The 13,475-nt window shown below is 44.3% G+C and overlaps 1 protein-coding gene across 1 annotated transcript in view; it reads left to right on the forward strand.

Moving 5' to 3' along the window:
• The first annotated feature begins 1,350 nt into the window (after positions 1-1,350).
• LOC124790110 (probable phospholipid-transporting ATPase IA) overlaps positions 1,351-13,475 on the forward strand; it is a 355,816-nt gene continuing 343,691 nt past the window's right edge. The window contains exon 1 of the mRNA XM_047257683.1: positions 1,351-1,480. Within this exon, the coding sequence (XP_047113639.1) occupies positions 1,384-1,480 (97 nt within the window). The 5' untranslated portion in view covers positions 1,351-1,383. The remainder of the gene's footprint in view (positions 1,481-13,475) is intronic.

Genomic DNA, 13,475 nt, shown 5'->3' on the forward strand with positions numbered 1-13,475 from the left:
GACTACTGGGGTCGCTGATATGGACTACCTAATATGAAAACGTATGTTTTTGGTTGTGTCTGGGTACTTTTGATCGCATAGTGTATATACATTTTAAAAACGCATCGCAGAATGGTGAAATTATTCTAAGAAAATAGCACTTTCACTTCAAATCTGAGGGATCTGCACTGGGAGAGAAGTATTTTGAGAGGAGAGAGTACGTTCCATAGGGTTGAGGAGTAAGGGTACAGAAGATGGGAGACTGTTTGGTAGGAAAACAATGGAAATGAAGGTAGATGTTGGGGTTGATTATGGGAAAGACAAAGATGTGGAGGATTTTGGTGTGTGGGTAGAGTGGCTGTAATCAGAAGAAAGGGTTGGGGATGGATGGAGTGGAAAAGAGAGAAGGAGCCCTAATGTGGAGTGGGACAGGTAGGGAAGAGTTCGTGAGACGGATAAATATCGGAGAGGATCTCGTTGTCTGGGAGAGGAAACTGGTTGAAGTTAAATTGGGATAGGATATGGAGTATGTTTAAGGGTAAAGATGGAGGGCCGTCTTTGTAAGGCAGCATGCCAGGGATAGTGATCAGAGGGAAGACAATGGGATTATTGGAATCTAGTTTGCGGATAGCAGAGGAGACGCAAAGGTTTTCGATTTGATAAGGGGGGGGGGGGGGGTGGGAATTTGATGAGATGATAGAAGATCTATATAGGAGAAGATGAAGGGATGCGGAAGGCGAGACGGAGTACATGGCGTTGGAGGATTTGAGGGTACTTATAAACCAAAGGTTTATAGGTCCACGTAACATTTGCGTTGCAGAGGATGGTCATTTCAGAGTTTTGTAGGTGTGGAGAATAGTGAAGGGGTGTAATCCCGAAATTCTACCAGACAGTAATTCTAGTTAGACTGTTGCGTGATCCGGTCGTATCAGGGGCATTTTTTGGTATGCCGAGGGGATGAAAAATAGAAATATAGAAGTCTTCTCTTCACGTCTCCTTTGTTCGAGAAGGAGGAGCGGTATTTTCACAGAGTCGTCTGGAGGAGAGGACTCATAACCATGCTAGAAGAGTATGGGGATCTTAAAGGTTGATAACGCTATAAAAATGTAAATGGAGAATTCCCAGTAGTGCAGAGGATCTGTACGGCTTTGCCACCACCTCGTCGTTCTCCGTTTGCGCGCTAGATAGCGTACAGGCGCACACAGGAACCCCCAGACGTTAGCGCCTCTGGCGGCGACTGGCTGCAACTCGCAGCGCAGCCGAAACACTAGTGCCATCTGTAGTCAGTTGTCACGTGCTGGCTCGGTGCCCGTCGCAACGCTACGCTACAAAAGCGTAAAGTCGCATGAGTTTTAGCGTGCGCTCGGTGCGTGTGACGCCACCCGGTGCGTGCGAGCTGCAGCAATGTGCGATTGGCGACGGCTGCCGCCGGCGCTGCTGCGAATCTGCAGCCGGGGCGGCCGCTGGTGGAGGCAGACGTTCCGGCCGACGCCGCTCACGGGTTCGTATTCACCCAGAGTCCAGTACGCCGCTGGAGGCGTTGTGTTGATGCGCCGTCGCTGTGACGTATATCGACGCCGGAACCGGTTTGACCTCTGCATGCGAAACGGAGCTTATTAGTGCGCGTTATGTAACGGCATCACTGTCACAGGATGTGCATCGCAAGTCGCAAACAGTTTGCAGTTTTATCCTGCTCGTATTATTTACGAGATAAAATATATTAATTGTGGCGATTTGTTTCGAACCTGCCATTCAACGCGCCTTTTTTGTTCGGTGGAGGCCACTGTTGCATCCGAGCTTTCATTCCTCTTCAGGATGTCACTATGCTTCCACCGAACATTTTGTGGATTTTGCAGTGTTTAATATTTGGGTGACACCGGGTGTAATACGCTACGGACATTTCACTTTGTCACCTGCTCATAGCCCGGCGGAGGACGCGCAAATCTGTTTCAGACACACATTTTCCTCCAGACCAGAACTGCAACTTAAAAACTGACCTGAGTAACATGTGACAAATCACAGAACAACCCACCTACCGTGCCGTGAATCTGTGTGGAATATGAGGTATCGTTTACTCTCGTGATATGCTTAAATTCGCTTCCTCGCTGCACTTTTACGGTTTCAGTTAGCAATGAAGAGACATACGAAAATACAAATGAAAATCGCAGTTTAAAAGGTCAGAGAGTATCTTAGCACAGTATTCGCTGCTGCTTCATTCCTTCTGAAATGTTAAAATTACTGAATGAATGAGCAGTGTAATGTCCGTCAACATGACCTGGGTCAAAAGGTTTTCCCTTTGGTAGCACCGGAAGTATCGACGTAGCCCTCTATAGCGTCCTACTTTTGCACAAAAGAAAGGAGCTTTTGAATAATGATGAAGGACTGTTCCGGCGCTTTTTAGGCGTTCCAGAGGAATTTACCTCAGTCGGTAAAAACGGAACCCTTATAGAATGACTCTGCTGTCCATCTCTCTGCCTGTCCGTCCGACTTTTAAACATCCTTTTCCTCAGGAACGGGTAGATGTATGAAGTCCAAATTTATGTTACATACTATGGCCTATGCTCCTTTGCCGCTATAACAAACGTCAGATTCTGAGTCAACGCAGTCAAAAAATACGGCCATTTATCTCACGTATTTTGATACTTGTCTAGAAATTCGGCAAAAAGCAAGGTTTCACTGTCCAAGTAAAGGAAAAAATCCAAAAATTGTAAATTATTTAATTACGTTACACAAAAAATTGTCATTTGTTATGAGACTCTCTCTCTCTCCCTCCGCCTGTCAAGACCCCTTTTTCTAGGAAATAGGTTGACGTATCAATTCGAAATTTATGTCACATAGTGAGGTCTATGGGCCTCTGGTGCTATAAGAAAGTTAAGCTTCTAAATCAATGTACTCGAAAGTTACGGCCATTTATGTTACATATTTTGATATTCGCAAATTCTCTCTTCAAGATCTATTGGGTACTTCCGGTTGGTATAGAATCATGGAATTCAGCAAGAAACAACGTTTCACAAAACAGGCAAAGGGAAAAAAGTCCGAAAATTGTTGATTTGTAATTGTATCACACGAAAAATAGTTCTATTGTCATTTGATCTCCAACTTGAAACTGAAACTTTCTCGGCAGCACTGGAGTCCTTGAGACGGATATATTGCCAGTATCAATGTTGCTAACAGCCAAAAATCGTAGAGGTTCTGCATTACCGGAATGGATGGTCTGTCTACTACGTACGTAACTTGAGTCCGTACGGAACCCTCAGTGCGGGAGTCCTGCTCGCACCTGGCAAATTTTTACGATGCGTGGTACTTGTAGCGTCCACAGCGAGAACTGTTTGCGGGCTGATCTTTCCTCGTAGGCAGACTTTTTGCTGTAACGTGTAGGATCTGTATCGCTGTTGATGCGTGGCGATATTTTCTAACTGCGACTACAGTCACTGAAGAAAAAAAAATATAGTAAAACATTGCACGTTGTTATTATGCGACATGTAAACTTGTGTAACACTTGTAACCTTCACGTGTTTACCTTAGTTGTACTATTCCTACATTCAGCGAACCGCAATGAATCTAGTTGAGTTGGCAAGATACCAACATCCGCCCTTCTGGAATCAATATCAGAAGAAACAGACGCGCTTAGTAGCACGGGACAAACGGCAATGTTACTGGATTCGGTCACTTTGCCCATGCAGAGCTGCATTTATAACGAGCGTCTCGTAAAGGTAACCATTCAATGCCTCAAAAACTAAGTAGCATCAGGACCTCGAGAGAGACAAATGTTGGTGCCGAGCTTTTATCGTAAACCATAAATTTTAATAATCCGCTGCACATCTTTCACGCTATTCACACGTGAATTATGCTTTAGAAAGCGGACTACTCGATGGATAAATGCGCTTGTTTGATTTTCTTAGCGCAAGTGAACATTGTGCAGAATCCATTTCCAAAAACTTGATATTTTCATAGCTATTTCAAAATGTATTCATTATTATCCTTTTTCATTATCTATCTTTCCTCTTTCTCGAAATATAACGAAAAACATGAATACAGCACCACAAACAAATGCTACAGAGACTGCGGAGGGTTAGTACAGAAATGAGTCATATTTGAGTACACATGAATTCAAGAACCTGCCGCTTATATAAAGTGCTGATCTTTAAGACAATTAAAATAATTTTTTGTTAGACAACACCGTCTCTCCAATGAAGAGTATCTTCACAGAAAATCTTAAACATAACGTCTGAAATTATTTTGTAGTTAGAATTAGCACTATAATTCTATAGTCTTTCATAACCTTAAGCCATTTCGTTGTATTGCACTTAAAATAAATTAAGTGTACGTCTTTGATTTCTTTCCACATCCCAAAGACCACACTCCGCAGAATCCATGGACTATGACTAATATTAAGTAATGCGATGTTGTACAACGAGCATGTAAGGACTGTAGTGGGGAAGACGAATGGTCGACTTAGGTTTTTTGGGAGAGTTTTACGAAAACGTGGTAAAGGAGACAGCATGTAAAACACTAGTGTGACTCATTCTTGAGCACTGCTCTAGCGTTTGGGATCCCCACCAGGTCAGATTAAAGAAAGACATATAAGCAGTTCAGAAGCGGCCTGCTAGAAGTGCTACCGGTAAGTTTGAACAACACGCAGATTACATGGAGATGCTTCGGGAATTCAAATGAGAATCACTGGAGGAATGTCGAATTTCCTTCCGAAGAGCATTATTGAGAAAATTTAGAGTACTGGCATTTGAGGCTGACTGCAGAACGATTCTACTGCCGCCAGCGTACATTTCGTGTAAGGATAACGAAGGTAAGGTCAGAGAGATTAAGGCTTATACGGAGGCATATGGACAGTTGTTCTTTCCTCACCCTGTTTGAGAGTAGAACAAAAAAGGAAATGATTATTAATGGTACAGTTCACCCTCCGCCATGCACCATACAGTAGCTTGCACAGTGTGCATGCAGTTGCAAAAGGTAAAAGTCCGCTAGACAGGCCATTCGGGTCCGACCGACCGCCGTGTCATCCTCTGCCAATGGTGTCATTGGGTGTGGTATGGAACGACACGCGGTCAGTGCGCCGCTCTCCCGATCGTTGTCGGGTTCTCGACCTTGATCTGCCAAATACATCCTCAGTTGGCCTCAAGAGGCTGAGTCCACCCCATACCAGTCCTCTCACCACAGAAAAATCCCTGGCAATACCGGGAATGGAACCCAGGTCCTTTGCTTGGCAGTCAACCACGCTGATCAGTCATGCGGATATAGTAGTAAAGACATAATAATTTATAATGCCATGTTTGTTGCTGACGTTTTACTGTGGTGACAGCGAAAACGGAGTAAGCGATAAACTGTTTTCCTTTCCTCATTTTGTGGGGGCTGTCAGTGAGAGAAAGTCTCGTAAAGTTTTGAAACAATACTGTAAGTAAAGTTTTCTTCTGCAAGTCACTACATACCCTCATTCTCAGATACTGGATGAAACTTGGTGAATTGCACGACATGAGCTACACTGTCTCAAGTGATTCAGCTGCCCCTACCGTTATTGTTTTATGCAACCCGAAATTTTATATGTGGCCTTCAAAAGTCAACTGCGAAATTTTCATATTCTCTCGTTTGCTACTCGTAGACTATTAGTCCTACAGAACAAAATGAAAAGAACCTTTTTGTAGAATTGTAATGTAGTTCAATTTTTACCGGGATACATTTTCGCTGGTGCCACAGTCTTCGATTTATTCATGAAAAACGTACTAAAATGACCTTCAAATGTACTCATCGCTGACGTGAGCATTTCTAGTATATTGGTAGTGGCACTTCCTCCTGCCACTATGCAAAAATTTCCGACTACACGAACTGTTCCGATATTCGACCTTTTTTGGTCTCTATTTAGTCGCCTATTTCATTAACATTATTAATTTAAACATTCCCGTGAAGGTAAAAAAGAAAAGCGACTTTAGTAAGCGTTACGCTAAAACTAATTATGTTGCCAATTCAATCAAATCTTAACCCTTAGCGCAGTAGTTTCATAGTCAGAAGCCTTACGAGTACGACATTGTAATTATTTTATGCTGTTAAAATTCACAATAATTTACACCAACATCGCTTTTACACTTTGTAAGTGCTCCACTTAGTCGGTGGTGTAATGAGACCAGTCAATGAAGGCCGGAAATAACTCGCCCAGTCGTAAACTTTTGTGCGGTGGTAGGAGCGAGTACCAAGAACCGCATACTAGAAATACTGACTGATGGGGGCTGAGTGTAGGAGTGGGAATGATTTTGAAGGTTACTTTTATACGTTTTTCTTGGATAGAAAAAAATCGAAAACTACGGCGTCTAGCGAAAACGTATCCTCCTTTCTGTATCGCCAATAGTTTGCGCCTGACGCGCAAGAGAATATAAAAATCTGGCGGGCGGTCTTTGGAGGCTACATATAACATTGCGTGTTGCATCAAACGACATCGCTAGGGGCAGCTGGTTCACTCTATATGCACAGATTCTAACTTATCTAACTGTGTTAAACTTTTAGCATAAAATTATTCCACTTAATGAGTGCATTCTGGTAGCATTTACACTTTAAGTTTGGCCGCTGTATGAAATATAGAAAATCAAATTTTTGTTGTCACTGGAAGCTTTTCGATAGGCAACCTGAAACTGGGACTGGGTACCATGAACTGAGCTAGCTATTCAGTAATATAGATCATGTAGTCTACGTTAGTTTTTCGTTCACATACATTTCATTCCCCGTCCCAAAAGGAGAAGAGGGCTGTTCCAGTAATGACTTTCCATCCAAGTACCAAAGGAGCTGTGAGTGGTACCCCAGCTAGAACTATTTGGGAGGCGATTACCAGTTCAAGAATTTGGCTTACAACCAAGGAAAACCTCCCGAAAAGCTAGGTCAGAACCGGGGGCAGAAATATCCACGTCATAGCTTGTTGACGGCTGTATCCGTCATTCTAGCGCAATACTCAGGACTGCTGTTGCTGGTGTACCTATCATTGCTAAGTTAATGACAACGTAAAAGCAAAGTAGAACTGTTATTGCAATAACACCTTTTTTACATTTTTCTACATGACCTATTATTTTGGACTGACATAAAATACAAATAAAAGGAAAAAATAATTTAAAAAAAATCATTTTTTAATCTCATCAGTTCATTATATAACAATCCATATAGTAAAATTTTATACAATTAAATCATATCTCAGATTAGAAACAGTCTGGGTTGAAAACTTATTTATTTCAATAACGCATTCCACGCTTTTGAGGCATCATCTGACTGTTTATAAATCAATACATTAAGAACAAAGTGGAGGGAAGGGCAAGGTCCTTCTACAACTACGGTGATAAGTGAACTGAAATATATACTAGAACTTACAAGATAGACAGATAACGCCTCAGAAGGGTGGAACGCGTTATTGAAATAAATAAGTTCGCAACCTAGACTGGTATTCAATCTGAAACAACTCCAAACGATTGTTGTACCAACCGGTAAGAATGGAATGGAATGAATCAAATGATAAACCTGAAACGCTATATTACAGGCTTTTAATTCAAAAACTGCACTTAAATGCTATTTTTTGTGTTGTTGTTGCTTGCTGTTGGTGTGATCTTCAGTCCAGCCAGAGAACTGGTTTGAAGCATCTCTCCACGCTGTGCTGCCCTGTGCAAGCCTCTTCATTTTCCAGTAACTACTGCAACCCACGTCCATTTGAACCTGCCTACTGTATTTATCTCTCCACCTCACTTTTAAATCCCACCCAACCACACACACACACACACACACACACACACACACACACACACACACACACACTTCACTCCAATACTAAACTGACCGATGTTCAAGTTATGCCACAAATTTCTTTCCTCACCATTTCTAATTAGAAGCTCATTATTTAAGCGATCTACCCTTCTAATCTTCAGCATTCTTCTGTAGCATCACTTTTCGAATGCCTCTATTTTCCTCTAGTACGAACTGATTATTGTCCACGTTTCACTTCTGTACAATGCTACGCTCCAGACGAATGCCTTCAGAAAAGATTTGCTAACATTTAAATTTACATTAGGTGTTAAAAATTTCTGTTCTTCAGAATCGTCATTGCCAATCTACATTTTATGCCCTCTCTACATCAGCCATCCGCAGTTAATTTTCTGCCCAAATATCAAAATTCGTCTGCTACTTTTAGTGCCTCATTTCCTAATCCATTTCCCTCAATATCACCTGATTAAATTCGACTGCATTCCATTAACCTAGTTTTGCTTTTGTTGATGTTCGTCTTAAATCCTCCTTTCAAGACTATGTCCATTCCGTTCAAGTTCACTTCCACAATTGCAATGTCATCTGTAAATCTCATAGCTTTTACTTCTTCTTCTTGAACATTAATTCCTTCTCCAAATTTTTCTTTGTTTTCCTTTACTGGTTGCTCAGTTTACCGATTGAATAACATCGGGGATAGGCTACAACCCTGCCTCGCTCCCTTCTCAACCAGTGCTCTCCTTTCGTGCCCCTCGATCCTTAATAACTGTCTTCTGGTTTCTGCACAAGTTTTATATGACCTTTTACTCTCTGTGTTTTATCCCTGCTAGATTCAGAATATCAAAGAAAGCGTTCCAGTCAAGCTTTCTCTAAGCGTAAAAAAACTATAAACGTAGGTTTTCCTTTCATTAACGTATCTTCAAAGATAAGTATGGGGTCAGTACCGCGTCACGCATTCCAATGTTTATTTGGCTTAACTATAACAAAATTTCCCCTATATTGACCGCACCACGACTTCTGCCTGGGGATGTACACAAGCTAAATAGGGCCTTGTTGCTTTGTATACCTTCAATAGCCACTGTTAGACCTATTTGGCTTGGTCCTCTCACACTTCGGCAGTATTCTAGGATAGATGGCACGAGTTTATTCTAAGAAATCTGAAACTTCCCCTTTGAATGTAAAGAAGGACTGTGCTGGTAAACTTCTACTTTATTTGTTACTGAAACAGCCGAGTAAAACTGAACGTACTCAAGACAGTTTTCTCTATACTTATTCTGATCATTTCTAAACTGACACACAATATTTTTAACGCAACGCAATCTGACTTTTAATAATCCCTACAAAAGAATAGCCCTGACTAACAGTAACCTATACCCTTCATGAACCACTTACCTCACAAAAATCTTCGTTACTCGAACTAATGCAGTACAGCGAGCGCCAATACTGCCAACTAAATAAAAGATTCTAACTACTAAAGGCACTAACTACTGATAGACATATAGTTAGCAAATGAAAGATTTTGATAGTGACCAAACAATGTATTTACCTTAATAGTGTTCAAAAGTCATTATATATAAATTCGTGACATCAATTTCGACAAATTTCCTTTTTCTGATGGACACACGTCCAGATCGTCCGCTCAAATTAACATCTCAAAACTCTGGCATCTCTCTCCCGACATCCATCACTGCTGGCGGCTAACCTCCAACAGCCCAACGCTATGCGCTGTTCACACCCAACTGCCCAACACGACACCATCGAATATTCCAACAATGAGTCCACAGCGCAGTCAGTGATTTTAATACAGAGCGCTACGTGGCGTCACCAACATAAAAACCTAAACAGCCTACTTACAAATCTCCTTTGTACTATAGACTGCTTGACACCTGTAACCTTATATTATCATTCCACAGAACTGACAGATTCCAATTGTGAGTCATTGGTATTTAGTGATCGAACATTTATACACCAGGTGCAGAACCTAAAGGTGAAAATAACTTTCGCATGATGTGTCACAGCTCTGTAAGGTAGCTCGATGAAACTTGTGCCGTACATAGAAAGAACTGCTACAGAGAAGTACCGCACGTAGCTAAAATAAATACACAATGAGGCAAACACAAATGACACTGTAATTCAAAGATAATAATTACACTAAAGTCATTACGATTTATGATTGTTCTCTGGACATTACAGTGGGCGGAACATGATTCTTAATAGGGTGTGCGGTCACCACGGAGGCAGCGCATGCTCTGCAACGTGAACCCATGCTGGCTATGAGATTGTTAAGGAGTTCTCGTGGTAGGGCGTTCCATTCCTCGACTAGCGGAGTTAACTCCTGGACGGTCGTTGGTGCACACTGACTTGCCGCAATACGTCTCCCCAAGCATCCCACACGTGCTCGGCGGTATTTGAGTCGGGGGAACGGACAGGCCAGTCCATTCACTGAATATCCTCTCGTTCCAAGAGCTGCTCACCTGCGCTGTCCGATGCGGTCGCTCTACATCATCCACAAAAATAATGTGTGGGCGGAGTGCACCTATGAGAAGATGCAGTTGGGCAGGGAATACAGTGTCAGAAAAATGTTGACCGGTGAGTGTGCCGTATTCGAAGATCTAGAGGACCTGTCGCCCATCTAACATTATATCCTCCCCCCTCCCCACACCTAACACCTGGATCACCAAAACGACCATGTTCGACAATGTTCCCGAGTGCATTACGTATTCCAACCTCTCCCATATAATGGTACGTCCAGATCACTAAGACTGAATCTGCTCTCATCCGAGAAGAGCATGCGACCCGACACCTCGTTGGTCCCGTTTCTATGCCCTTGGCACCACCGCAGACGGTGCCGCAGACTTGCGAGTGTCAACGGAACACAACATACGGGTCGTCGGGCAAAGCACCACCTGCAAGCAGTCACCGTGTCACTGTGGAGCGTGAGATTGCGTGCCATTCATTCCAGTTAAACGCGGTCCCTTCTTCCCTGGTGCACAATGTAGTGGTCATTTGCTGCTGTAGTTGAGCGTGCCTGTGGCTCTCAACGCTCTCGGTGCACGTACAATAATGCTGTGAGCAAGACCCGACTTCCTGGACTACATTCGACACACTTTGTCTTTTTTTCACGTTCCCAATCATTGTTTCCCGTATGATGTCATCCAGATGTGGTCTGCGGGACAGCTGTAATAAAAAAGCACCAGCACAGTGCACCGTAACTGCTCGCTGATTGACACACGCTATCTTTTCCCATTCCTGCCTCGTGTTGCAGAAACAGCTCCATATGGAGCTATAGTCCCGCCGACCTCAAGCTTCGTGATGCCTGTGGATGACTGGACCACCGGAAGACCTTTGGCAATATCCTTCCGACTAGAGACAGGACGTACATATTCTCTGTACATTAGTATGCTCTGCATTTGAACTATGTCGGCACGCGGGTTCTAGGTCAACATTGATATCGCGGTGCAACACCACCTACTGGTAAGATTTGCCTGCGGCTTTCGTTGTTGCTATAAATGAATCAGTGTAACTTGAGCAAACGTGCAGGATGCCTCGCAGACGTGTGCGTGAACCGTACCGTCAAATCAGTGAGTCTGGAAGAGGGCGCATCATTGGCATGAGGCAATATGACGCATCCGTCCGGGAACTTGCTGCTAGAGTCTGACGAATTATCTCGGCAGTGCAACGGCTGTGTCCAGCCCGTAGAACACGAGAACAGGGGCCATGTCGTACCATCCTGACCACCCCCAGAGAAGATCGACAACTCATCCGAGTGGCACTGCAGGACAGGCGTCCTCCTCGGCTCTGGCGCATCAGTGGAACAGTGCAATACTTCGTACACTATCAGTGGTGACATTCCGTCGCCCTTTATTACGGCACGTGTTATGTGCGCGTCGTCCACTCCTCCGCCTACCTTTGACGAACGTGCTAGACGTAAATGGTGTAAGGAACGACGTCACTGGGAACAGGAATGCTGTCAGATAGTGTTTGCGGACGAATGCAGATTCTGCTTGTTTGAAAATGAAGGCCGCATATTGGTTTACCGCAGGCAGGGGGAACAGCATCACCTGACATGTCCTGTGAATATGAACGTCCTATCTCTAGTCATTCTAGGTATTCTGTTTTTTTCTGAACACGAGTCTTCTTGACCTTCAGTTATGAGGAGCAGTGTATACGAAGGACGTACAGTAAGTAATGCAACACTTTTTTTTCTGAAAGCAGGCTCGTTTTATTCAGGATTCCAGAATACCATATTATTCCATACTCTTTTCGCTACAGAACTCTCTTTTTCAACAACATCTCTGTTCGATGGGACGACCTTGCGCCACCTTACTGGAAGGGCATGTACACCCGCACGGCACCATTCTATTGGTGGGAGCCAACGTCTTGAATAACTTCCCCGTCATCCACATACTACTTCTCGAGGAGTACATCCTTCATTGGGCCAAGCTCTTTATGATCTTCTGTTAGGCAGCGAGGAAAACGGCTCTGAGGTCATCAGTCCCCTAGAACTTAGAACTACTTAAACGAAACCAACCTAAGGACATCACTCACATCCATGCCCGAGGCAGGATTCGAACCTGCGACCGTAGCGGTCGCGCGGTTCCTGACCGAAGCGCCTAGAACCGCTCGGCCACAACGGCGGCGGCACCGAGGAAACCAGCAGGCACACACTTTTGAGCATCCCAGCTAGTGGACGACTTTGTCAGCACTACCAGCATAGACGTCCAGTTGTGCAGCGAAGGGTTTAATTGTGATCCGTCGATCACCTCGAATGAGAGTGTCCGCACGTTCCAGCACTGCGCGTGTGACAGCTGCGTGCGGCCGGGCGGCACGCGGGAAACTGCGAAGGTTCGTGCGACCTCATCTACTCACCGTGCTTTTGTTCACTGCCAGGTCTCCGTAGACATTCTACAAGCGCCTATGAATATCTGCGATTCTCTGCTTTTCTGCCAAAAGAAACTGACAGCTGTCTTCTTGGAACGCACCTCCTTTACAGGCGCCATTTTGAAGGCTACAGCGCCGCCACCCATCGCAACTTCGTGGAACTGTAGGGGCTAAAGCGGGAATATTCCACGCTCTCCCACAACAAATTCCGCATTTTTTCAACCTACACTGTGCGAGAAGAAAGTGTTGCATTACTTATTGAACGTCCCTCGTATATCGCGATACGCAGTGGCTTGTAAACCGACGCTCGTAGATTTCTGCCTCCGCCGAATGTTAGGATAAAGTAATGCAGGAAATGGCGTTCCAAAAAGCAGTCGATAGCAGTTCCACCGCCGCACGTTATGACCCATGGCGTCCTGCCGGTGTTATCACAGCGCCAGCTGTTGCTCGCACCCAGCTACAGCTTGCGCCGCGACGCCACAGCGAAATAGAGCGAGCGCATTCGTGTAACGGAGCTCCGCTGTTTCCCTAGCTGCTATCTATTTCAGGTCCGCGGCGATGCTGTCATCCTGTTGGCACGGCACGGTTCGTGGTGGCCGCTCCAAATCCCCCATTGCAATGCGCGTGGCGCGGGAGAAATTCCGCTATCTTGCCGTTTCCACTCGCAGCGGCCGATAGCTGCTTCCGTCTCTCGCAATGTCGCTTCCTCAAATCAGGTGTGCTTCGCTCGTCGCGGGAACTAAAGCTTGTCTGTTGACCGGATACACTGAGGGGACAAAAGTCATCGGATACGTCCTAAATATCGTGTCGGACCCTCTTTTGCCCTGCGTAATGCAACAACTGCATATTGCGGGCTTTCGAATTAATAAAACTGA

Source organism: Schistocerca piceifrons, chromosome 3 (genome assembly GCF_021461385.2).
Source record: "Schistocerca piceifrons isolate TAMUIC-IGC-003096 chromosome 3, iqSchPice1.1, whole genome shotgun sequence".
In the NCBI taxonomy this organism is placed as follows: Eukaryota; Metazoa; Arthropoda; class Insecta; order Orthoptera; family Acrididae; genus Schistocerca; species Schistocerca piceifrons.